Here is a 23,811-nt window from a genome sequence, read left to right on the forward strand (position 1 = left end):
GCCTGATGAATCCAGCTCAGAGATTGTCTGCTCAAACCCCTCCCACTGTCCCTCTATGTAGGCAAGGTCCACTCCTTTCTTTTTTCCCCTCATTAACTTAAGTTGAACTTTTGTTCTGCAAGGTATGGCGTTTTTACCATGTCTGCTCTGCCTGAGCCTAGGATCGACCTTTTTTCTCTAAGAGCCCAGTGTATTTTCTTCTTATGAATCAAGTAACACACCATGATAATTGCCTTTAATTTTAGTCAAATAGCAACATAGAGTACATAATGTACATGCTCTTGAGTTAGTTCTCCATGGGCTTTTAGCAGTTGTCAGGTAAAAGTTGCCCAACCTTTTTCATGTTTTTGAAAATGTCAGAATTTTCCTCTCTGAACACGTTGTTGTTGAATAAGGGGGTCTTAGAGTTCCTGAAGATAACAGATGACAGCAGCATTGTAGGGAAGACACCGACCTGACACCATTGCTGTTAGTAGTCTCTCAGCTTTGTGGAAAATCAAACGTCAAGGCATCCTTACCAATTGTTTTCCACTCTGAAGAGTGATTACCTCAGCTTTAATTTGTCTTTGCCATGTGTTTCCACGTAACAGCAACTGCAGCGCTTTGCTAACTGCAATTAAAATATTGTGTGTTCAGTGAGGAGGCTTCTAAAGTCAACTCAGATTAGTTTTGTGTACATTTTTAAAACCTTTGAAAAAGAGTGATCACATGTGTTCAAGTGTTTAAAGTGTGTGTGTGTGTGTGTACATGAGTACTTGTGTGAAACACGTGTGCGGTTTACATTCTGCATGTCATCTCAGTGATATAGCGTGTGCCTCCACATGCCGTCTCCCCCTGTCTCCCCCCGTCTTCCCTGGCTGTTAGATGAGTGTTTGTGTGCTACTCCAGGGTTGCTCGGAGGGCAAGCTGAGTCCTGCTGCACATCAACAACAAGAGGCTGTAATGAGCCAAATGTAAATAGTGCGTTTCCAGAGGGGAAGTGTGATGGGATTTGAGAGAAACATCTGCTTCTTGTCTCCTGCAGACTCAAGAGGACCACGAGGGTGAAACAGGGATCAAGTCCAAGGAGGCTCGCAAGTACATCTTCAACTGCTTGGATGATATGGCGCAGGTATGATATTTCGGTAACACAAAAGCATGACTCTTTCCCCAACGGATCGTACGATAGATATATTATTCGCCTTCGCTCTGCCTTTTGCTTGAATCACACCCACCTGTCTCGCATTTGAAGCTTCAACTGATTGGTCTACTCAGGTCCCGGGTCAGTTTGATCCATCACATCCCAAGAATTATCCATCAAATATTTGAAATCCTTTAAAATATTTATGCTGCCAAGGCCTGATCTCCAGGTGCAGGGTAGCTCTGCTTCTATATCGAAGTTTAGAAAGTGAAATGAAAGCAGCTGTTCACTGGAACTGCTCATCAACTCTGCCTCTGCTCTTCATTTTGCTTAACCACTATCTAATAAGTTACAGACATCTAAGCTGAGCATGTGGTGAGGTTGGTTAATGTATATATATACAGTTTGCTTTCTTATTTAAGCTGGAGTGAGTGTTGTGGCTATGTCTTCACTTTGTACGTCTATAGTACATGTACAGTAAGCATGTAGAGGACAAGGAACAAAATGTTTTACTCTCTCCCCCTCTTTCTAAGCACACACACACACACACACACACACACACACACACACACACACACACACACACACACACACACACACACACACACACACACACACACACACACACACACACACATTCCAGAGTTTCCCCACCAGGTTTTCAGACAAGCTCAGTGGGACCCGCACCATGTTGTGTCTTCATGACTCAGCAGGTTAGCCCCTCTCTCCCTGCAGCCCTGCATGTCACCTGTGGGAATCTGCTTGTTAAGAAGCTCTTGCTTAACCCCCAGGAAGTGACTTATATTAAAACAAGACTTCTATATGGAAAAAGCGCTGCTACTGAATGCGGGTACATCTAATGTCACTTTTCCTCTATGACTCAGAGTGAATTGGTCTCTCCATGGTGAGAAAGTTCACACGTAGCCATTACATTTTGATAGGACAAAACTGACAGGAAGATGATATTAAGTGTTGTTTTGTTCACCCTTACTTGGCCAAATACTGGTTCTGCCAGCGTGATGGAAAATTACACTGTTTTTCCCAGGGCTCCTCGAATCTGAGACAGTACTCTCATGTCATCATGCACCTTGATCGTTCCTCTGATAATGACGAGCCAAGAGATAAGAGTTAAGCAGGTGAAATATTTCTTTTTGAAAATGGTGGACTCGTTGCCCAACCAGGAGCAGCTTCTGGAGTCTGTCCATGTGGATAAGTAGTGACTTAAGTGATGGAGACAATTATGGTTGTCCAGTAGCGCCCAGGGCCGTTGTCAGGCCTGTCTGGAATAACATGCTGTCGGCTGGGACAAGATAGTATCGCTGCCCGGGCTTGTTGAGTTTACAGCACACACACACACACACACACACACACACACACACACACACACACACACACACACACACACACACACACACACACACACACACACACACACATACACACACACACACAGTTTAATGAAACCAACCTGCACTGGTATGATATCCCCTGGGTCATCTCTGTCTCCTACGCTTCGAGCTCTGTGTCCCATCTTTCTCTCACTGCAGCAGCCTGATTCCGCTTACTACAAAGGAGATACAGCAGAGCTGCACAAGCTTAATGTGGGAGAAAACTGCCTATTTTGCCCAATCTCACTATCCCGACCGTATAAACAAGTCAGCATTGTGGACATCTGTCTCCGCGTGTATAATGGATGATGTAGCTGAAGGCCCTGAAAGACAGAGAGGCTGGGTGCCAGGAAGAGATAATGAACCTCCTCTCCGTCGTGGGAAATGTGGGGAGGCTTTAGTCACAAGTATATCTAATTTGAGTAAATCAGAGACCAACTTAGAGCAAATGCAGGATCCTGCTTGAGGACTGATGTAGAAGGAAGGACGGCTTGCTCGAAAACACATTCACTTTGATCTGCAATCCTTCAATATCTCTGTTGATAGGAGCGAGGCTATGGCAGCTTGGCCTTTACCATGTTTTTTTTTACTACATACACTTTCAAATACACTTTCACTCTCTTCTGCTACTCTTCCCGCTGAGAAATAAAGTTTATGGGTAAATCTGCACACGTCCTAGTGCTGTGCCGAGCTCAACACCTCCTGAGGCGTAGCCCGATCTGTCTCACTGCTCGACATCTGCCATCCCTGCCCTTACTCCGGAGTGGCATGTCAGTGCTCCCCACGGCACAGATGTGGCTCCATAAAGAGCCGTTGACATTCAAAGCACTCAAGGCTGACCATATGAGTTAAAGCCCCTGGTCTTTATGTTTTTTTTAGTGGCCATTTTTAATTTTCATTTTAGATCAGAAACTGTCAAATGTTGCCTTTTGGTGTTATTGAAAGGAAATGAAGCATGAAAATACCTTTTCTATCTAGTAAATTCACATATTTTAATGGATGATAGGAAAATCATTTTTCCTCTTTGGGATTCTTCTTATCCAGTCTGATTATTGTGGCAAACCTCAGCCAACTCCCACCTGCTATCCATGCGCAACCAAACTGTGTACATTTCCCAAAGTCATCTCTTCCACTGGCAGAGGACGACGTGATTATGTCTCACCTCATTCTGCAGATTATTCCTTTATCACAGCCGGCGGAGGTGGCAAGCAGAGAGGAATGGTTACAGAGCCTGAATAACCTGCATAGAGAAAGAGAATTGAATCAGATTTGCGGTGTTGACTGGCAGCACATCTGATAGCCCCTGGAGCAGGCCTACAGATAAGCGCTGCGTCTTTATTAAAAACAGCCCTGCTACCTCTGCATGGCAGTCACAATAAACAACACTGTCGGTCTGTTGCCTCTGTCCCCGTCTCTGTCCTTGCACTGCCTGACAATCTGCTTGTTCGCTTAAACCCAGACTAGCTATATCACAGCCCTGTCGAACTTCCTTCATTGCTCATCCCACATGTAAAAGTAAACCCAGTCCCCAGAATTAGTCTCCTGTCTAACAAATTAATCCCTGCTAGTTATGTAGCTTTTCATCAGAGCAAAAAAACTGCAGAAAGCTGCTGCTTTGACCAGTGTTTATCCACAACCCAAGCTGCAACACAGATGAAGCAGCAAAATGTTCCAAGGCAGCTTCCCAGAATTGCTTCAAAACACATTTAAGTGAAGTTGTCTCATGTCAGCTCTCTAAGAGGCTCTCACAAAATGGTGTCCTTTGTGAAAGGTTTTTTTTTATTTTTTTAAGAACCAGCCAATGGCAACATTTATTGGGTTCATGTTTTTGTTTGTTTTCACATCTCAGGAATAGATAAAAATCTCAGCGAAGGCGCCAGGAGATATTTCAAGTGGGGCTAGAAATACCAGTGCAAATGTTTATGTCACTAAGGTGCAAGGTTATCACCGGGCTCTGTGACACTCACACTGACACCCTAACCGATGAGGCCTTGGGAGTATTAATAGGGCTCTCTATGGGAATAAGTTGTGGGAGAGTTTTTTTCCTATGTCGTCCGCAAAAACATGAGTCCTTGAATACTCAATCAGGCTTTATGCTAAGATGCATGTCTGTTTTTTTCCACTGCCTCCAGGTGAACATGACGTCGGATCTGGAGGGGAGCGAAATGCTGGCGGAGAAAGCTGACAGGAGGGAGTTCATCGACTTGTTGACCAAGATGCTGACCATTGACGCAGACAAGAGGATCACCCCCATTGAAACGCTCAACCACCCCTTTGTTACTATGTCACATCTCCTCGATTTCCCGCACAGCACACAGTACGTGCCAAACAGGCCCTGTTGTTGTTGGTATAATTATCATTCAAACAGTGAAATAACATCTGCCGCTGTCACGAGACGCAGCACTCACTCCTTCTACCCCCCTCTCTGTCTGTGCAGTGTGAAGTCGTGCTTCCAAAACATGGAGATCTGTAAGCGTCGTGTCAACATGTACGACACAGTCAACCAGAGCAAGACGCCCTTTATCACCCACGTGGCCCCCAGCACCTCCACCAACCTCACCATGACCTTCAACAACCAGCTGAACACTGTGCACAGCCAGGTAAAACCTCACTCATCAGTATGTCTGGCGACCACTGATAGATAACTTTTATGCTGTCAGATGCAAGTATGTAAATTATTTTAGCTGTGGTTTACGGCATTACCATTGAAGAAATGCAATGTGAAATAAATAACAAGTAAATGTATATATATATATCACAATGGATAATTAAAGCCGAGCAGCCTCAAGCAACAACACTAATGATGCATCCTGCTTACATACGCAGTCAAATGCTGTCTTCACCAAATAATCGTATTTTTAAACGCCCAACTGTCAGTAGTTTAACAGCTCAGCAGCCCATAACAGGCTGTTTGTCCCTTTGTTCTATTTTTCTCTGTCCGTTCTTCCTGTCTGTCTGCACGTTTCAATTCTTACTTGCCTGCCTTTCTGCCTTGGTGCATGTATATCTGTCTGCCTGCATTTCTGTCCGTGCCCCAGGTCCTGTGGGATTGTCACAAAGTGCTGATTACACACATGACAAGCCCCACTTCCTGCTTGCCTTGCATTCTGGGGCTTTCAGGGCCTTAAGAATCCCTTTACCAGGCTTCCTCTCCCTTTCCCTCCTCTCACTCCTGTCCTCCTCTGTCTTCTCCTCTTTCCTCCCATTTCCCGGGGTTGAGCCTGTGGTGCTTTACCGCTTCGTTCCCGTACGGTGTGTGAATTGAAACTGCTGACTTTCGGCTTATGCCGGAATCACGGAGCTTCGTGTTGCAAGGTTTTCCAGATTGTGCTTAGTTACAACTCCCACTCTCTCTCTCTCTCCCCCACCCCTCTCTTTAGTAAACAGAGTTCTTTATCACCAACTATATCGAGCCAGCTCACACTGTGTAGCATGCGACAAAAACCCCATCTTGCTGTGATTTAAATGGATTAACATTCCCTCAGCTTGTCTTTTCTGCGCCTGGCTCTCGGGGCATATAGACAGACTTAAGTTAGTGATTTATTCAGCTCGATTCATTTGAAAGGCTGGAATGCATCTTTGGCTTGTATTTTGCTGCTTCCGTGCTTGTTTATGATGAATGCCACAGTGCCATATTGATTATGTTCCCTCCCCTGGTGTTCATCGAACACGCTAAAGAGAGCAAATGAAAGATGAAAGCGCTGTCTCTCTATTTCCCTCCGCCCCTATGTGCGCTTAATGAAAGGGCTAAAATTAGACAGTGTCTCGTGGAGCAAATACTACTGATGAGCTGAGCAAACAGTGTCTCTTAAAAGCATTTGTTTGTATCCGGGATGTTCCCAGGCAGTCTTGAGTATTCCACATGTCTTATTAATGGTCAAGACATGCTGGAGTTACCTAAGCTTACACAATTATAGAATGACTGCTGGCTGTGAAATATTACTCCTGTCAGGCATATTGATTTGCGGGCTAGATAGTGAAGCTGTGACATGAAATGTCAAGTTTTGCTGCAGCTCATTATATCAGCTCATTATAATTTTGTTACATTTACATTTGAACAGTCTTGTAATATCATGTACTTATGCCTTTAGCCATCATTATAGCGGTATAATATAGGAGATGCTGTCTGGTTTGTTGCTGCTAAATTGTGTAGTGAGACGTATAATAATAAATTCATGTTCAGTATATTGTCACCAGTAGAGTCCAGAAGTTTCTTTGCCAGTAAATGATACACAATTATTAAAATCTAGTCTAAAAGTGCTCTGGTGGCATTTTGCTCATTGATGGTTGATTATTCTAAGAATTGTAGCGTTGATTGCATCTCTCTTCACATTCATTCCCTCTAATTAATCAAATCAACAGTCCGCATATTTTAAAACACTTTCAAATCAGTCGTCCAATTTCCTTATTTCTTCCATCGGCTTTCATCTTATCTTGATCTGGTGGTTGTTTTGCATCTTTGTGTGTGCATTGTTTTTTTTTAGAATACTGTTATCTTTCTGTTTTTATTTTAAAGTGCCTGCTGTTCAACCCTCCCTCCCTGGAGCACTTCCACTTCCCCGTTGTTCCCATCAGTACCTCCACTCTCATGATTTTTATTTTGGTCCCATCATTCCTTTAGGCCACCAACCTGGTTCCCTCCTCCACCAACAATGCCACCCTTTCCTTTACAAGTCCTGATGTCTCCATACTAAACTACCAATCTGCACTCTACCAGCCCTCCGCTGCCTCCATGGCAGCCGTGGCCCAGAGGAGCATGCCCCTGCAGCCGGGGGCTCCTCAGCTCTGCGCTGCCCGGCCCGACCCCTTCCAGCAGGCGCTCATCGTCTGCCCATCTGGCTTCCAAGGTAAGGAGGTTTGACCAGACAGTGTGCATTAGTGTGAGGAAATAGAGTGGGATTTGTGGTCATCTGTACAAAAAACAAAATCCCAGCCATGAGCGCCTGCACTAGAACATGATATGAGGCTAAAACACGACTACACATTTATCTAGTACAATACATACAGCTCTGGAGTCAGTTTGAGTTCTATCTCTGTGCTCAGACAGCAGCTTTTTGTCGTTTTGTTTTTTGAACAGGTAGTGTCACTCGTTCCATACAAACTGTCATTCCACGATAACTTGATGAGGCAATGAATCATTTGAAAGGAAAATGTAATATGTTTGTGTAAGGCTTACTCATCCCCCTGTTTGTCTCCTCTGTGTTTGCGCTGGGAGGGCAGAAGAGCTCTAAGGCATTATTCTGTTTGTTTACTTATTCTTTTTATGGAATGGGTGATAAAAAATCCATTATTAGAGGCTGTTTTATACTATTGCCATGACTACTGTTGGCATTTTTCTAAGTGCTGTTTCTATATTCGAACACAGCAGAGGGGTTTTGACATCTGTTGAATGCACATAAATCAGTGTGATCTATAGCTCTTACTTCTGCAGGTATAAATTATGTTTTTTTTAAATCAGTGACTGTGTTTTGTTGACATCCTCTGTACATGTGTTTTTATTTTTGCACAGGGCTGCAGGCGTCCCCTTCCAAGCACACCAGTTACTCTGTGCGGATGGAGAATGCTGTTCCCATAGTGACGCAGGCCCCTGGTGCCCAGCCTCTGCAGATCCAACCTGGCCTGCTTACACAGGTAAAGTATCACAGAGAATGAACTAATAGAGTTTTTTGGCTCTGAAGACTAACCATGCCTGTCAGACTTGGACCTGCTTGCATTCAAACAAAGCTCTCTGCATCCTGTTTTTTTGTTTTTTTAAGCCTTCACTAAGAATAGTATCCATCGATGGAGGCTGGAAATCACTCAATGTTCCTGACCCTGCCCCTGCTGGCAGCTGTTTTTTTCCTGAGCGCATTCAGGCCAAGCTCTCCTGTGCATTGCTCCCTGCCTCTCTCTCTCTCTCTCTCGCTCTCTCTCCTTCCTCTTACTCTCTCCCCCCTCACTCGCTCTCTCTGCTGTCCCGCTCTCCTGGAGGCTGAGGCTGACATGGTCTGATGCACACAAAGGCAGGAGCCTTTCACACAGAGAAGGCCTTCACTGGAGCCTGCACAGTGGGGCCGAAGCTTTAGCTGCTAATATACAGTTGTTGGAAGTAACAGGGAGTGACTGTGCATCACTCTCTCTGCTCGCACACACACGCACACACACACACACTATAGACCACTTCCATCACCACACCACCTCTTTCCCTATGGAAATTTCCATGCAGGCTTTAAATATCCCTGTGAATCCAGGGAGTTTGAAGCACTCCCTTATCTCCAGTTAATCATGCAGTAGGCAGGCAGACAGGCAGCGCAGCTCTGTCTATGTGTGTGTGTGTGTATGTGTGTGCGTGCCCCTTTGTTTCCATGGTGGGTTAATCTGTCAGATACCAAATGGTGATTAGCTCCAGGGCTGCTTCCAAGTCAGGCGCTCCAAATTACAGGCCTCGGAGGATCTTGGGAGGTCAGGCGAAGCTTGGATGAGACTCTGCATGACCAGAGAATTCACCAGATCCATGGATACGATGGATCCGTCAGAGGCAAAACGAATTAAAGCATCTATGTGTCGTTAAGGGGAAACTAAATTTCATGACCTGTTATATTGAGTGTGGATCACACATTGCTGCCCTGCTCTGCAGGTATTCACCACTGTCCGCACACATGTGAAAGAACAAAGACATGTAATAGTTAACGCAAGCAGATGGTTTAAATAGGCCAGTGAGCAGCACACCTAATAACTGGGTGTGTGGTGTATTTTTTCCTTTACGGTTGGATGTCTCACAGGCTTGGCTGAGTTGTCGGTCGCATTCTCCCCACCTGCGCCTTCACCCACCCACTGCTCACTGCTACCCATGCACCCTTTGCCCACCTCAGACCCATGCAAGTTTAGCTCTGAGCTCCCTGGGCACGCAGAGAAGGGGGTAGAGTGAAGGAGGCTCTAAGCAGGGAGGCAGGGAAACCAGCAGGACCTTTATCTGGAGCAGGAATGCAGAAAATGTGGAAACAATTGGGGAGTGAGAGCTTGGGCTTTCAAAGCCCCGAGGTGACAAAGGGTTTTCACCCGGGGAGTGTAGGTCGAGGTGGGAGGCGGTGGGCCGCTGATAGTGATGGTGTACTCTGAGAAGAAAAGAAAACGGCCTCTTAACTGGGTTACCATTTCAGGGCAGACAGGCTTGTTACACAACGCAGACGCCCGGTGAGAGAGACACGTAGAGTGCCGGGAATGGAGATAGAGCGTGCAGGAGGAGAGAGAGATGGATGGATGTATTACAGTCTCTTAATGGCATGTTGATAAAAGGCATTGGATGTGGTCTTAGATGTAAAGACCATCTCCAGCTCCAGAATGTTCCATTAGAGATGTCAGTCTGCAGTGCGCAGACAAGGCAGCAACGTTGGCCTGCAGATGCCCCCTGCAGCACTTCAACCACAGGCTTGTTGGTTTGGACTTTGCAACCAGCCTCAGACAAAAACAATTCTACTTCCACAAGCCTGCAGCCAGAATACAGAACAGAACAGTTACTTTGTGTCAGATTATAATGGAAACAGACACAAATATGTGAATAGAAAGATAAAGGTTAAGATAAAGTTAAAAGATGAAGGTAAAAATAAAGTTACCGTAGCAAATACACAGATTATCTGCTTTGCATTTTGTATGGTACCTCTCTGTCTCTCTCTCTCTCTCAGCCTGTCTGTTTGTGTGTCTCTCTCTCCCTCTATTTAAACGCGTGTGTGCCGCAGCACATACTGATGCCGTTGTAAATAGATGTGCAAATGGTATTAAAGGAACAATTCATTAGCCCTGACATTAAAGTACTAATCAATAGAACTGCATTAAACTATTAGAGTTACACATGCAGTAACACACAAACATGTTCAGGCATGCATGCACACACACTCATCTTGGCACATCTTGGGGCACATAAAGCCGGATACTCCTCCTGTTCTGCATCAGAAATACAAAGTAGCCTCATTCACAGCAGCTTGAATAGGCCCCACGAATTTAATTAGAACATAGGTTGATTTGACTCAAGTCAAACACATAATCACACACACACACACACACACACACACACACACACACACACACACACACACACACACACACACACACACACACACACACACACACACACACACACACACTCTCACTCACGCATGCAGACAAAGAAAGGAGCTGCTGTTCATCTTTATTAAGTCCTGGTCTTATCTCCTTTGTCGATGGATGTCTCCTTGAAGCTGGCAGAGTTCATTTTACATGCCCAGTCGCTGGTTTAGCCCAGCTGTTATGCACTTTGGAAAAGATACTGTAATTTATCACAACACCCTCAAAACTAATCAATGAGTTCAATGAGTTCCCTTTGTTCCTTCATTTATTATGCTTAAATGAAAAGAGTCAATCATGGGTGACTTTGCAGTCCCCTGACAGACTTTGGAAAATAAATTAAAGAGAATTCATTGCTTGGTTGTTTTGTTACATGGCTGCTTACTGTTTTTCTCTATCTCCTCTCTCTGTCCTTTCAACTCTTCCCATCTTCCCCCCCCCTCTTTGTTTTTCCCCCCTCTCTGTGTTCTCCTCCCAGCAGGCCTGGCCCAGCGGCACCCAGCAGATCCTGCTGCCTCCAGCCTGGCAGCAGCTCACCCACACCTCAGTCCAGCATGCCACAGTCATCCCCGACTCCATGAGCAGCACACAGCCTCTTGCCAACTGGAGGTGAACAACACAGCTTTTCTCTCTTGTAACTGCTCCCAGCTAGTCTTACCCGTTTATTGATGTCTGAATATTGTGGCCTACCGTTTTCCGAATCCATCTATCTTCTCCCAAGGATTTAGCTGGATAACTAAATCTAACAGGTTGACATGTGTCACTTTAAAGCTTCAAGAACAAAGCACTTTTGTTGAATTAAGTTTATACACATAACATTCGGGGCAACACTGTAGGTCAGGGCAAATAAATTGATTTCAAAGGCCAGCAGTGGTTTTATAGCTTTTATAGGTCAAAATGTGCTATAGGAAGATGGTATAGCATAAGACTGATTGACCGAGGAGCCGGTATCACCCTGACAGCTTGTCCTTTATCATCAATGAATCACAGTCCGCACGTGAACACGGGTGCTTTCATAAGAGCAGATTTACCTCAGGGAGATGGGATATATGTACATGTAGAGACATATAGCCTGTCACTGCGATGACTCGATAAATGGATGGATAGATGGCACTAGCCGATCTGCAGGGAGATAAGGAGGATGCAGGTATATAATGTGTATGCGGAGGTTCTGCCGGGGCCATGTATGCACAAATTCATTCTGAGCTGTCCATCTGCGACCAGACACTCACCTCCCCGTCTCTCCCCTCCCTTCCCGTCCAGTGGCAGCTCTGTTGTCCTCAGAGAGACGATTGGGAAAGTGTCGCACTTCCTCTGCAGAGCTATCGCTCCACAGCTGCTGGTGTCAGCTCCTCTGCCCTCCCTCTCCGCTCTCTCCCTCACTTGTTCCCTCTCCTGCTTTCGTTCTCTTTTGAAAAGTTAGCTGCTGCCACCCGCTGGCTTCTGTGAGAAACACTTGCCCCTGTCTGTCTTTTTTCCTCACCAATGTTGGGTTTGATACTCCTAATATATCAATGTATTTTTCAGCGTATGATGCTTTGCAACTCCACTTGCGGGTGTCTTATTGTTGGGGTCACATAAAACTGTGTTATGTTACAGGAATTCCCATCCACATGGCAGCCATTACAATCCCATCATGCAGCAGCCAGCCTTGTTGGCTGGCCACGTCACGCTCCCATCCAACCAGACGCTCAATGTGGGAGTGGCACACGTTATGAGGCAGCCCTCTACCAATAACAATTCCACTTCCAAAAAGAACAAACAGCACCAGATGTCTGCCAGGTACTCTCACACAGATGACTCTAGACTTATTGTACATCATTCTTATGGCAACTAAAGATAATCACAAAAAAGATCATGATATCTCACAGCTTTTGATCCACAGCGTCTGTGTATTTTCCCTCTATGTGACACTCACCGCTCTATTCTGTCTTTCAATAAGGAACATGTCAGCCTACGAGGTGTCGTCCTCTCAGGCGGTGCTATCCCCGCAGCGCTCCAAGCGGGTGAAGGAGAACACGCCTCCACGCTGCGCCGTGCTACAGAATGGCTCGGCCTCCAACTGCCCACCCCTGCAGGGCTGTGGGGGTGGTGGTTGGGGGGCTAGCGAAGCAGAGCAGGCTTCCAGCACCACCCGCGACCACCAGCACCAGCACCACGTCCCCAGACAGACCATCATCATCCCCGACACGCCCAGCCCTGCCGTCAGCATCATCACCATCAGCAGTGACACGGATGAGGAAGATGACCACAAACAAAACAAGAGGTCAGTTCTGGATTCATGTAGTTCTGTTTTGCTTAGTTGATAGCAGTTAAGAAGTTTGTTTATCATTGATTATCCTGGTACGGTTAATTGCCACTGAGGTAAAAGGTTTGCAGGCTTTTTATTACTATATTAACTTTCACAACAACACATCACAGAGGGCCAAGACAGAAAAAAGAGACCTCTTTTGAACCATGTCATGCGTCTGCTTTGACTTATCAGGAAAGAGACATGTTTTAACCATTACCAAAACTAATAAGCCAACATTCTGCCATCTTAAGTATGTTTCTGTGATCAAATATTTTGGTTTTAAACATGTGTTTGATATAAATTTAAATGACTTATCTCTGTGTATGTAGTATCAGATGACTATAAAAGTAATTTGATCTGAAATCATAGAATGCTAATGGGGCCATGCAAGGCCAGTGGTCATTACTGTAGCAGTGGTACTTTGTGACCATTGATCAAATCAATTTTATAACCATGCAGTCATTTGACAACAGAAAAGAAAAGATGTGCCTAAGATGAGTCCTGTATGATATGCAGTACTAAAACACAAACTAAGCAGGGACAGAGAAGGAAGAAAACAAAAGCCAAGCAGCTGGCAATTGTAACAATAGATTTATAAAATGCAAAAATAACTAAAAAAAGTGCATTTTGACTATAGTAAGGTTCAGTACTTTTTAGCTGCATACAGTATACAATTAAAGAGAGTACTCATAATTTGATAATGAAAAATACAGTGAAAACATTTTACCATTAAAGAAGCACATATGATATAATAATGATTACCTTGAGTTTTGTTTGCCACTGGAGTTGATGTCTAAGTAACTTTCCCTTTATTCTGTGTCCTCCAGTTCATCTTCAAAACAGCGGAAGAATGTCATCAGTTGCGTGACGGTCCACGATTCACCCAACTCCGACTGTTCCAGCAACAACAGCCCCTACACTGTGGAGTCCAGGCACCCTAACAACAACAGCTACGACACAAAGACCACCATCCTGGACAACTACAACAATGGGAACCCCCGCACCATCATCATTCCACCTCTCAAAACCCAGAGCAGTGAGGTCCCAAATGAGTGCGAGCGCCTGATGCCAGGTAAGGGATTGTAACGGATTCTTCCCAAACCTGAAACACAGCCTCATACCTTAGCTAGTATCTATTACGTTTTTATGTATTGGGGTTACTGTTTCCCAAAAAGCCAAACTTGTATCCTCTCCTATTCAGAAGCAATGAACCATCAGAATGCAGCTTACAAGTTCAAATCCTCCAATGGTGTGTTGTCTGGCAATAATCACCTACCCGGGGGCTTGAACGGATCCTACCGACAGCAGCGCTCTGGGCCACACCTCCTCCAGCAGCAGCCTCTCAATCTCAGCCAGGTATGATGAGGGTCAGCGTGTGAATAAGTGTGTATGACATGTTTAAAGAAATAATGTTTATTGTCTATAGTATGTACAGAATGTATAGCTTATTTTGGGGAATAAGCTTTTTCATGTTCTGTTTGATGAGAAGATCAACACCACCCTCGTGTGTGTTTGGTAAACATTGGTTAGTTAGCTTGAAATCAACAGGTAGCCTGGCTATGTCCAAATAAGCTTATTTCCCAAAATATCAAACTATGATAAAACATAATTTGGAAATGTATCCAATACATTTTGAAAAGTCCTCATATTTGAGGCTTAAACTGACATTCAGCCCGTCTATCATCTCCTCTTCCAGGCCCAGCAGCACATGGTAGCTGAGCGAAACGGTCATCGGCGCCAGCAGGCCTACATCACCCCCACCATAGCCACTCAGGCCCCGTACTCTTTCCATCACAATAGCCCCTCCCACACGGGCAATGTCCACCCACACCTGGCTGCCACACACTTACCCAGCCAGCCCCACCTCTACGCCTACACGACCCCTGCTGCTCTGGGCTCCACCGGCACCGTGGCCCACCTGGTGGCGTCACAGGGCTCGGCGCGCCACGCGGTCCAGCACGGAAGCTACCCACCAAGCATCGTCCACCAGGTCCCGGTCAGCATGGGCCACGGCGTGCTGCCCTCGCCCACCATGCACCACAGCCAGTACCAGGCCCAGTTTGCCCACCAGGCCTACATCAGTGCTTCGCCCGCCTCCACTGTCTACACTGGATACCCTCTGAGCCCCACCAAGGTCAACCAGTACCCTTACCTCTAGAGAAGACACTGACTGACACTGGAGAGCCCGGCCCAGCGCTGCTGCTGCCCCCGAACCCTCTCGCCCTGAGCCCCCGTCAACATCCTAAACATCCTCTCCTCGACCTCAGACATAAACAGAGACAGAGGAACATGCAATCCTCATGAAACTGTCACCAATAACTTGAAGATATAAGGACAGAGAGAAAAGAAGAAGAAAAAGAATTCACAGCCTCTCGAGAAGGGAAAGATGGGGTTGAATTTCAGAGGGGTACAGTTCAAGATGTTTTGTTTCACTTTTGTTTTCTCCTGAAAGGGCCAGTTTATGCGTTTATTTGTTTATTCTTCGCTTTACTTTATGAGAAAAGTAATGTCTCATTAGTTTTACAGGGAAGTTTGAAACAGGCCTTTTGGGACAGTAGAGGCTTTCTGGTTTGTTTTCTTTTATTTTCCCCTCTTAAATTTGGGAAGAGACTGTTGAACAGGGGTTACTGACTGGAAGTTTTTGAATCCCAAGACATTTGGGAGAAGGTGAAATACAAAAACCTGCTGCTCTTCAAAGAAAAAAAAAATATTGATGGCCTTGAACTGTCTTACTATTTCCAAATCATTCATGGTGTGGGGAGAAAAGAGAGGCATCTCCCCCCCACTCCACCTTCTCCAGCCGAGGAGGCTTCTGGAAATATAACCAACAGAAGACAACAAACTTTTAATGTATTTATAGATATTCTGTTCCTTTATGTTTCACCTTTATGATGATACTTCAGTTTTAGATAGGTGTCTTAGTTGGGCCCCGTTCTTAGAATGTAGCAGTCTGCACCTGTTTGTTTTAAGAAGAATACCTTCTTTTGTTTTCCTGATACCAATAGATTTATTTGTTCCTCTTTTTTCAATGTGATTGCACAAAGTGGTTATAATAACATAGGCATGTACAACGTGATTGTCTGTGTGTGCTACTGTCAGCCATGCGTGTGTAGTCCACCTCCTTAAAACTCCCTTCAGTCTTTAGGTTTTGACCATTGTTCCCTCGTAGTGCCTTACAGATAAAACGACACAGTTTACTTGGCTTGGATCCTGAAAGCCACAAGAGACTATAGCGATACGTAGAGAGACATGTTTCCCTGGTTTGCCATCCTAGTCGGGGCAGTTGTAGCTCTCTTCCAGGTGTAGGCTTAGCCCTTGCTGTTTCTTGTCCTTAATGACAGCGTACTATAGGTGTTGAAGATTAATGTCAGAGTTGAATTCATGCTGAGCTATTTTATTATGTGTGCATGAGATAACTTGCCTGGGGTACTTACCAAAGTCATAGATAAATCCTTGTTACATTTTGCTCTGGATATTAATGTAAATATGAAAATGTACAGTATAGCTGTAGCTGTAAACCTCTATCACAGTGGCACCCAAATTATGGCTTTAGTTTGGAATATATTTGTTTTTTTATAATCACACAAGGGAATTAATGCATCGTGACAACATTAGCTCAGTTATCATGTACAGGGAATGAGTTACAGTACAATGTTTGAGACACAGTAGAGGTCGTCTTTTTAAGGTTAAAAGCTAGTCGGAGAGAAGGGCCTAACAGAAAGTTATTGTTGCCATGAGGATGGTTCTGTTGGGCTAGGGATAGCCAGGCTGCGGTGGAGAGGCAGAGTATCGAGGGTTGTTCGAGAGAGATACTGTGTAGGCACGAGGGAAGGGGCTGTTTGAAGGCGAAGGGTCAGTTTAGGTAGGGACTGTGGAGGTCAGGGTGAAGCTCTCTATCTTAAATGGGACTAAAATGGTAGCAAGTTGGCACTGAGCAGGTTGATAGTAACACTGAGCCCTGGTGGTTGGTAGGAGCCGAAGGAGGTAACTACCTGAATGCACACGTATAATTCTGACATGAATCCTTTTGTTGTTGTCATTTATTGCTAACGTTGTTCGTTTCTCCAGCAAAGATAATTGCAAGTTATTTGTCGCGCTTGAGGTTTGGGTAGCATCTCAGAGCTACAAGAACAGAACAGAACAGAACAGAAGGGAAATGCCACAGCATACACCTGGAAGGGCACCTTGTGGACGATTTGTTGCCACTGTCCATTTGTCTTCTAGCCAGGTACACCACAGACATCGCCACGCCAGCCGAACGGGATACCTGAACACTTAGAGAACCAATAGGGCTGTCACTTTGTGTGTTTGCTGCTTCATTTAACAGACATCTTTTTTTTTTTTCTTGTAGCCAATGATACAAATAATCTCCTCTGTTCATTTGTCCTCTTGAACGTAGACGCATCAGCTCTGCTGGTGGTTTAGTGAAAGCCTTCCCCTCTCCTTCATGGTATGCCATAGTACTTGCATTTGAAGTGATTTTTATTTTTTATTTTTAACTTAACATTATCTTGAACTTTTTGACATGGCTGTAGTACATGTTGTGTTTATTTTTAGAGATTGTTGCAATAATTCTTGTGGATGTGTCTTTTTATGATATGTCAGGCTCATTTCTATTTTGTAACCTGGAGGTTGATGTACAGTAATGTTTAGTATTCCGTGGAGGTGGGTGCACCTGTGTGAAGTGGTGCAACACTGCTGGTGATAGTAAGTGTTGAGTTGATGATAATCCAGTGGGGCCCTTATAGATAGATGCTTTGGCTTGAGGGGGCCACAGCCAGGTTTGAAATACAACAATCCCTTAAACCCCATAGTGGTTTGTCATCCTGGTACTTTTCCCCCTCAACTCTCCACTCCCCGTCAGCTCCAGCATGCAGGCCTGAGGTCCGGGTAGGTAAAGATGTGATGACACAGTACATCGCTGGTTACATCATTCTTCTCTGTTCTGTTGTTGTCTTTTTATATTATTTTATCTACTTAATTTCCTCTAGGTCATTGGGGCCTAAGCACACACACACACACGCGTATAAGGGAGATGATTATCCATTGAAATCTGTTGGCTCCTCTGTTATGAGACAGACTACTGAAACATTCCACTGTTTGAGGGATTTCTGGCGTTACCCATGCTACACTGCTGTCCTGTCCCCTCTCCTGTCAGCATGGGGATAGCATTGTCACACTAGGTCATTTTTTTGCTTCTCCCACCAAAGAGTTAAACAGACCGATCATGTACAGCACAGCACAGTTCAGTACAAGCAAACCTCCACAGCGTTGCCAGAGCAGCAGACAGGCAATAACTTTTGGTCTCATATTTTAACTTGATGAGTCATTTTGAGGACATGTTGTTTTACCCCCAAACAAGTGCATGTTCACAAGGACGATTTAACGTATTTAATGCATACAGCACAGTAATCAAGTTGTTGAGAATCTGGACGTTTAACTTTGAGAAGAGCTGCAGTCTGTTTTAAAGCTTGTTTTGTTTCACTTGCATTACTCTTCACACCTACCTATCTAGGTTGAATGATCAATAATTATCATATATCTCTCCTAATTGACAAGCCAGTTGTTTTTTTTTACGTTGTTGATGTTGTAGCTTTATCGGTGTTGTATGAAACTGAATTTGTGAACTAAAAAGTTTGTTTTACATTAGCGTGCCATGGAATAGAATGACCTGTAAAAATGAATTAATCAAAAACGTACCAACTATACCTTTAAAAACCACGGTCACCCACACAAAATGAATGTAATGTGTGACCCGCAACATCTGAAATGGCTTTAGATCTTTCTCAGTGGGTGACCATTCATTTCATTTCAACACCGTTTGTGGCCATGCATGATGCAATAATTATAGATCTGATCTCCAGCAAAATCCCATATTAGAGGCGTAATGTAAAACTTCTACTTTCCTCATGATTCGAGGATGTCAAATAATTGCTATTTTCGCAAATGAAAGATCCAATGAAGAGAGGCCCTGTATGCGCAGCATTGCTGAAAATGACTTGATGTGTATGATACCTTTGTCTATTACTCTGTTTCACATAACCAGTGTTTTGTGTTTTCTAAAAATGGGGGAATCAGAAATGTGAGCATTAACGTAGATTGAGTGACCTTACAATTACCAAAATGTGCTTAAGTAGAGTGTAAACATTTTTTTGTGTTGTTGAGGTGAGCATAGCCTTCCCAGATTGCGTCTTTACTGTTAGAGCACTGCCTTCCAAATAGCCAGCAATACCTCCAAAGGTTCATGGTGACATTTAAAAGTTAAATAAGGCAGTGTCTCACTCTCTATGAAGCCTGGCGTTCTCCCATAAAATACACTCAAACTTCCAGCTTTGCTCATGGTGTTATCGTGAATAGTCCTCCTCCTGGAGCTTTGGAAACACTAAGAAACATTCCTGAGAGCGTTGAGGTCGCACAGTGCTACATTATTCTTCAGACAAACTCCTCAAAGGTGACTTGGAGAGCAGACAACCCGCAATATCAACCCACAGCATCAACCCACACAAGCTTCAGTATAAACTGTTTGGCAAAGTTGCAGCTGCCTCCCAAACTACAGGAGTCAGGAAGAGGTGTTAGGTGTATTAATCATGAGCTGATGTACTCTCTGTCACCAGGAAATTTGTAATCTAGCCACACAAGCATTCTTAAAGCCCTTTTGGATGAGAGTATATGTTTTTTTTTTACTTTTCGTTGAGGAGATCTGCTCCTTTTGCTGGCTATTCCTTGGGGGAATTCAGGGTGAGGTGGTCATGGTTTGATGCCGTCACTGATAGAGGGTGTCAGGTGATCAAAATGAATGAAATTAAGAACCAAAACTGATTGAAATACGATTGTTTTCTTACTATCTTAATTTATTCTAATTTATGTAAAACCAGGCAAGGATTTGGATCCGTTTCTACCACTTTAAAAAACCCAAATTGCTGTGTTGTAAGATATTTGGTCCTACTTTAAATAAATGAAAAATTTAGCTTTTCCCATCTTACTTTCAGAGAGATTTTGAGCCAAAGATAGTTATTTTTGTGGTGTTAATAAACGGAATCTAGAAGTAGTAGACGAAAGATACATTCAAAGACAGATTTGCCTGTTAACACTACAAAAATATTCATCTAAAGCTAGAGGTCATGTCAAAGTCACAATTCCTGTTTGGTTCATTCTCAAAATTGTAAATTAGTGTAGCTCAATTTCTGCCCAAAAATACTCATGCAAGTTATTTATCAGTTTATTTGCATTTTCTAAAGACCTAAGAGTGCATCAAACCCTGACCCCCTTTTTTGTCCATTGCTGTATGGTTTCTCAATGGTGTAAAATCTCATTCTTTGTTGATAAAGCTAATGTGTGCTGCAGTATTTCCTAGTATACTTCTCTGTTAATTGTCTTTGCTTTTTATTTACTTTTTGTTTATTGGGGTGTGATGTCTCATTATTTCAATCTGTTGAGCTGTAGCATTCTATGTATACCCTGTTCCTTAGCCTAATATTATTAAGTATGTTATGAGAATGGATATTTTACTGGCTTTATAGAATGTTTAAATAAATATAATAATGACAATAAGAAGAAGGATTAATTAAACCTCCTAAGAAGTTGAGTACTTGCTACTAAGCGCTTGTGTTACCATTATGATGTTGTGTGCTTCTCTTAATCATTTTCGTTGTAGAAAAATGGAGTGAATTTATATTAGGCTTCGAAAAAACTAATGATAGCATTGTAAATTTAACAGGAGGATTTTAACAGACAAACAGCTTCGTCAAATAGAAGAATATAGTTATTTTAATTGTCCTCTTTACTAACTGTAGGGTGAGAAGGGGCTCGCGTTGTGGTGAACTATGTTATAGCTTGTTATTCACTGTTACTTTTGATCATTTTTTCGGTCTCCGAGGTGAATCGAGTTATTAATGAGAATTTGTATGCTCACATATGCATATTGTATATGTGTAGAAATGTAATCACACTTTGTCTTGGATTTACATTAAACTGTTAAGTCACGGCACCAGTCTCCTGTTTCTACTGTGTGTGTGTGTGTGTGTGTGTGTGTGTGTGTGTGTGTGTGTGTGTGTGTGTGTGTGTGTGTGTGTGTGTGTGTGTGTGTGAGGTTTGTTGAGAGTGCCTTAGCACCAATTTTAATACATCAGAAAGGAAATAAAAATATACAATAATGCAAACATACTACACATTATACCACCAAAATGTTTAGGTTTTTTAAAGACATTTAAAGGCTATGCACACAGGTGTTTGCACTTATTTAACTTATACACCCTGTTGAAGTGGACCCAAGCAAGAGACTGAATCCAGCATTGGAAGAAGGTTCTGTTCTCTGGCGTAAGTCATTATAGAAGTAGCACTACTTAAAAAAATACTATGTAGAAATACTAAATTACCAGGAAAAGTCCAAAAATCATGTACAAATACTGTGTGTGTCAAATACTTAAAGGCGCTCATGACAGAGACACATGGCTAATGTGAGTGTTGTATATTGTATTAGAGGATTGTTAATACTGATGCATTAATTATTAAGTTGAATTATATTCTAATAGCTGGTCGAGGTAGAGCTCCTTTATTTACTTTTTTATGCTGTTGGGTAGCTACAATATTTATCATAAACACATCATACTGTATTTTTTAATGTCAAATCTTAATCTCGAAAGTCACTGTTACTGTCAAATGAATGTCGTCGGGTAAAAAGTACAATGCAATATTTGCCTCTGGAATGTAGGGGACTAGGAATAAAGTAGCATAACCTGATAAAGGTAGAAGTACCTCAAAACTAAATACAGTGGTTAGGTTAGTTACATTCCATCATAGGCTGTCAGCTTCGTTTATAATCTTATTTTAATAATCTTATATTCGTTTATATAAGATTATTGGGTTTTTTCCATGTTTTGAAAAGAGACATTTTAGGATTTTATTTTGCATTATACCATGGTTCACACAATACCAGCTAAATGTTCAGATTGTAACGATCACATATTTGAAAGCCAAAATAACATCGTAGGTCACGCTATTCTACCACCAGGTGGCGGTGTGCAACCAAAATGCTGACGTCCATCATCCTGGACCTGACGTGATTAGGTTATGCTGATCATCAAGATTTATTTTCAACCACAAAACCTTGCTAAACACGATGTTTACATCATATACTCAAACCGTGCTGGACATTTGGGGCATATACTGCCTGACTGAGGAAGTGTGCATCATTGTTGTGTCCTGTCAGAAAGGTTTTTAAATAGATTTTAAAATGCTAATGTCATTGTAAATGAATAAGCACAGGAGACTCGGCTGCACCAAAAAAAATGAATAATTGCAGAACAGTAAACGGTGCCACTTTGATGACTTGCATTATGATTTCTTTCAGCATGACTAGTCAATGGGTAAACTCTTTTCAGCCAGTAAAAAAAGCTGCCATTGATATGTCCATCCGTGGCTATACCTTGTTTAAGTGCATCATCGCATGAGGCAACGTTGCCGTGGAAGCCGCAGACGCCAGTCGACCAGGACCAACCTAATTTTAAAAGCCCACTTTGACCGAAACGAGCTGCAGCCAATGAGAGCCGGTTCGGTAAATGCATGAACCAATCAGATCAGCCGGGGGGCGGGACTAACCCAATCCTCGGGACCAGAGAAGGTAACTGTTACCAAAAGAGTGTCAGATGAATGCAAGCTAGGAGCCCATGCACAGTACGTTTACACTGAAATAACTTCACACGCAGGCAGCTGGTTAAAACCGAATTTGATTTCTTCCAAGGATCATTTACGCAACCCAGACAAAGGACATTAACAGAGTTGGAGCTTCCCCTTTTTTTTTTTGGTAAGTCTGAATGCGCAGCTATGAGCAGGCTGACAGGAATGGCTGGGGGGGGGGGGAGAAAGGGGGAGAGAAAAAAAAAATCCTGTTATCTTTGCACTGAAAGCTAGCTATGGGAAATACGACCAAAGCATGTTAGCTGACCCGTTTGTAGCATTGATGAGAAAGATTAGCGGCCACATGAGCGTTAAACCTGCATGTAAAGGAGACGGGATGCAGGACAAGAGACGGTACTGTGTCATGATGAGAGAGAGACTGGAAGCTAGCCATGCAGCCGGGGGATGAAGCCTGAGCTGGTCCTCTTTAGCCTCACTCACCACGTTGTAATGTTGTTTATTTAGAGCCAGTTAGGTGGTTTGAGTTTATTTGACTAATGTTATTAACGTTAGTTTATAGTGACTGATCATGTGCCTAATATGTGCTAGGTTTCTTTCACAATGTAAAAACAAACCCCCCCCCAAATTTTTGTTATTTATTTAACCATATTTTATTTTTTATTTTTTTTATGCCATTCTATCTCTGTGGAAATATGCATGTTCTGTTCTGATTATAAGCAGTAATATACGATAGATATGTGTGTTTTAAATCCATAACAAACATATTTAACTTTAAAATCCAAAGTACCACTGTATTATTTGTTTATGAAAGGCCCAGTGCATATATTACGTTAACATGTAGATAATAAGATAAAAATATCAATGGCTATTTGACTCTGAAACATTCATTTTCAATTCCAGAAGAATGACCTTGCAGCTGACCCATTTTTCCCTGTTGTTATTATGGGATTTACCGGTTGCCATTATTGTGTGCTTTGAGAAAGTCACCATAAATAGAGTGTGTGCTTATGTGTACTTCAGTGGTTGTTCCCAGTTAATGGCTGATTAATGAAGTGATGCTCAAGTAGTAAAAGAAAACATGGTTGCTTTGTTTTGAGTGTCACACTGTTGCTCTTTTGGTTTTTTTTTCCAACAGCCATTCTTCATTGCGAGCACATGTTATGGAAGGAGGGGCCTTGGACTAAAGGAGACCAAACCAGGCAGCCTGAAATAAGCCAAAACCTTTATTGTCTCTTCGGAATGAATCTTCTCTTCTTAACTGGATGAAATGCCTTGACCGTACCCCCCACCGTACC

The 23,811-nt window shown here is 43.2% G+C and overlaps 1 protein-coding gene across 3 annotated transcripts in view; it reads left to right on the forward strand.

Annotated features, from left to right (window-relative positions):
• hipk2 (homeodomain interacting protein kinase 2) overlaps positions 1 to 20,861 on the forward strand; it is a 71,112-nt gene extending 50,251 nt beyond the window's left edge. The window contains exons 5-15 of one of the 3 annotated variants that reach the window (XM_054619464.1): positions 1,025 to 1,111; positions 4,641 to 4,825; positions 4,946 to 5,108; positions 7,130 to 7,355; positions 8,018 to 8,139; positions 11,066 to 11,196; positions 12,187 to 12,369; positions 12,530 to 12,853; positions 13,708 to 13,952; positions 14,082 to 14,236; positions 14,577 to 20,861. In XM_054619464.1, the coding sequence (XP_054475439.1) occupies positions 1,025 to 1,111; positions 4,641 to 4,825; positions 4,946 to 5,108; positions 7,130 to 7,355; positions 8,018 to 8,139; positions 11,066 to 11,196; positions 12,187 to 12,369; positions 12,530 to 12,853; positions 13,708 to 13,952; positions 14,082 to 14,236; positions 14,577 to 15,038 (2,283 nt within the window). In that variant the 3' untranslated portion in view covers positions 15,039 to 20,861. The remainder of the gene's footprint in view (positions 1 to 1,024; positions 1,112 to 4,640; positions 4,826 to 4,945; positions 5,109 to 7,129; positions 7,356 to 8,017; positions 8,140 to 11,065; positions 11,197 to 12,186; positions 12,370 to 12,529; positions 12,854 to 13,707; positions 13,953 to 14,081; positions 14,237 to 14,576) is intronic. The other 2 variants (XM_054619465.1, XM_054619466.1) reach the window with 2 other exon arrangements.
• Positions 20,862 to 23,811: the final 2,950 nt, after the last annotated feature.

Source organism: Anoplopoma fimbria, chromosome 19 (genome assembly GCF_027596085.1).
Source record: "Anoplopoma fimbria isolate UVic2021 breed Golden Eagle Sablefish chromosome 19, Afim_UVic_2022, whole genome shotgun sequence".
NCBI lineage: Eukaryota > Metazoa > Chordata > Actinopteri > Perciformes > Anoplopomatidae > Anoplopoma > Anoplopoma fimbria.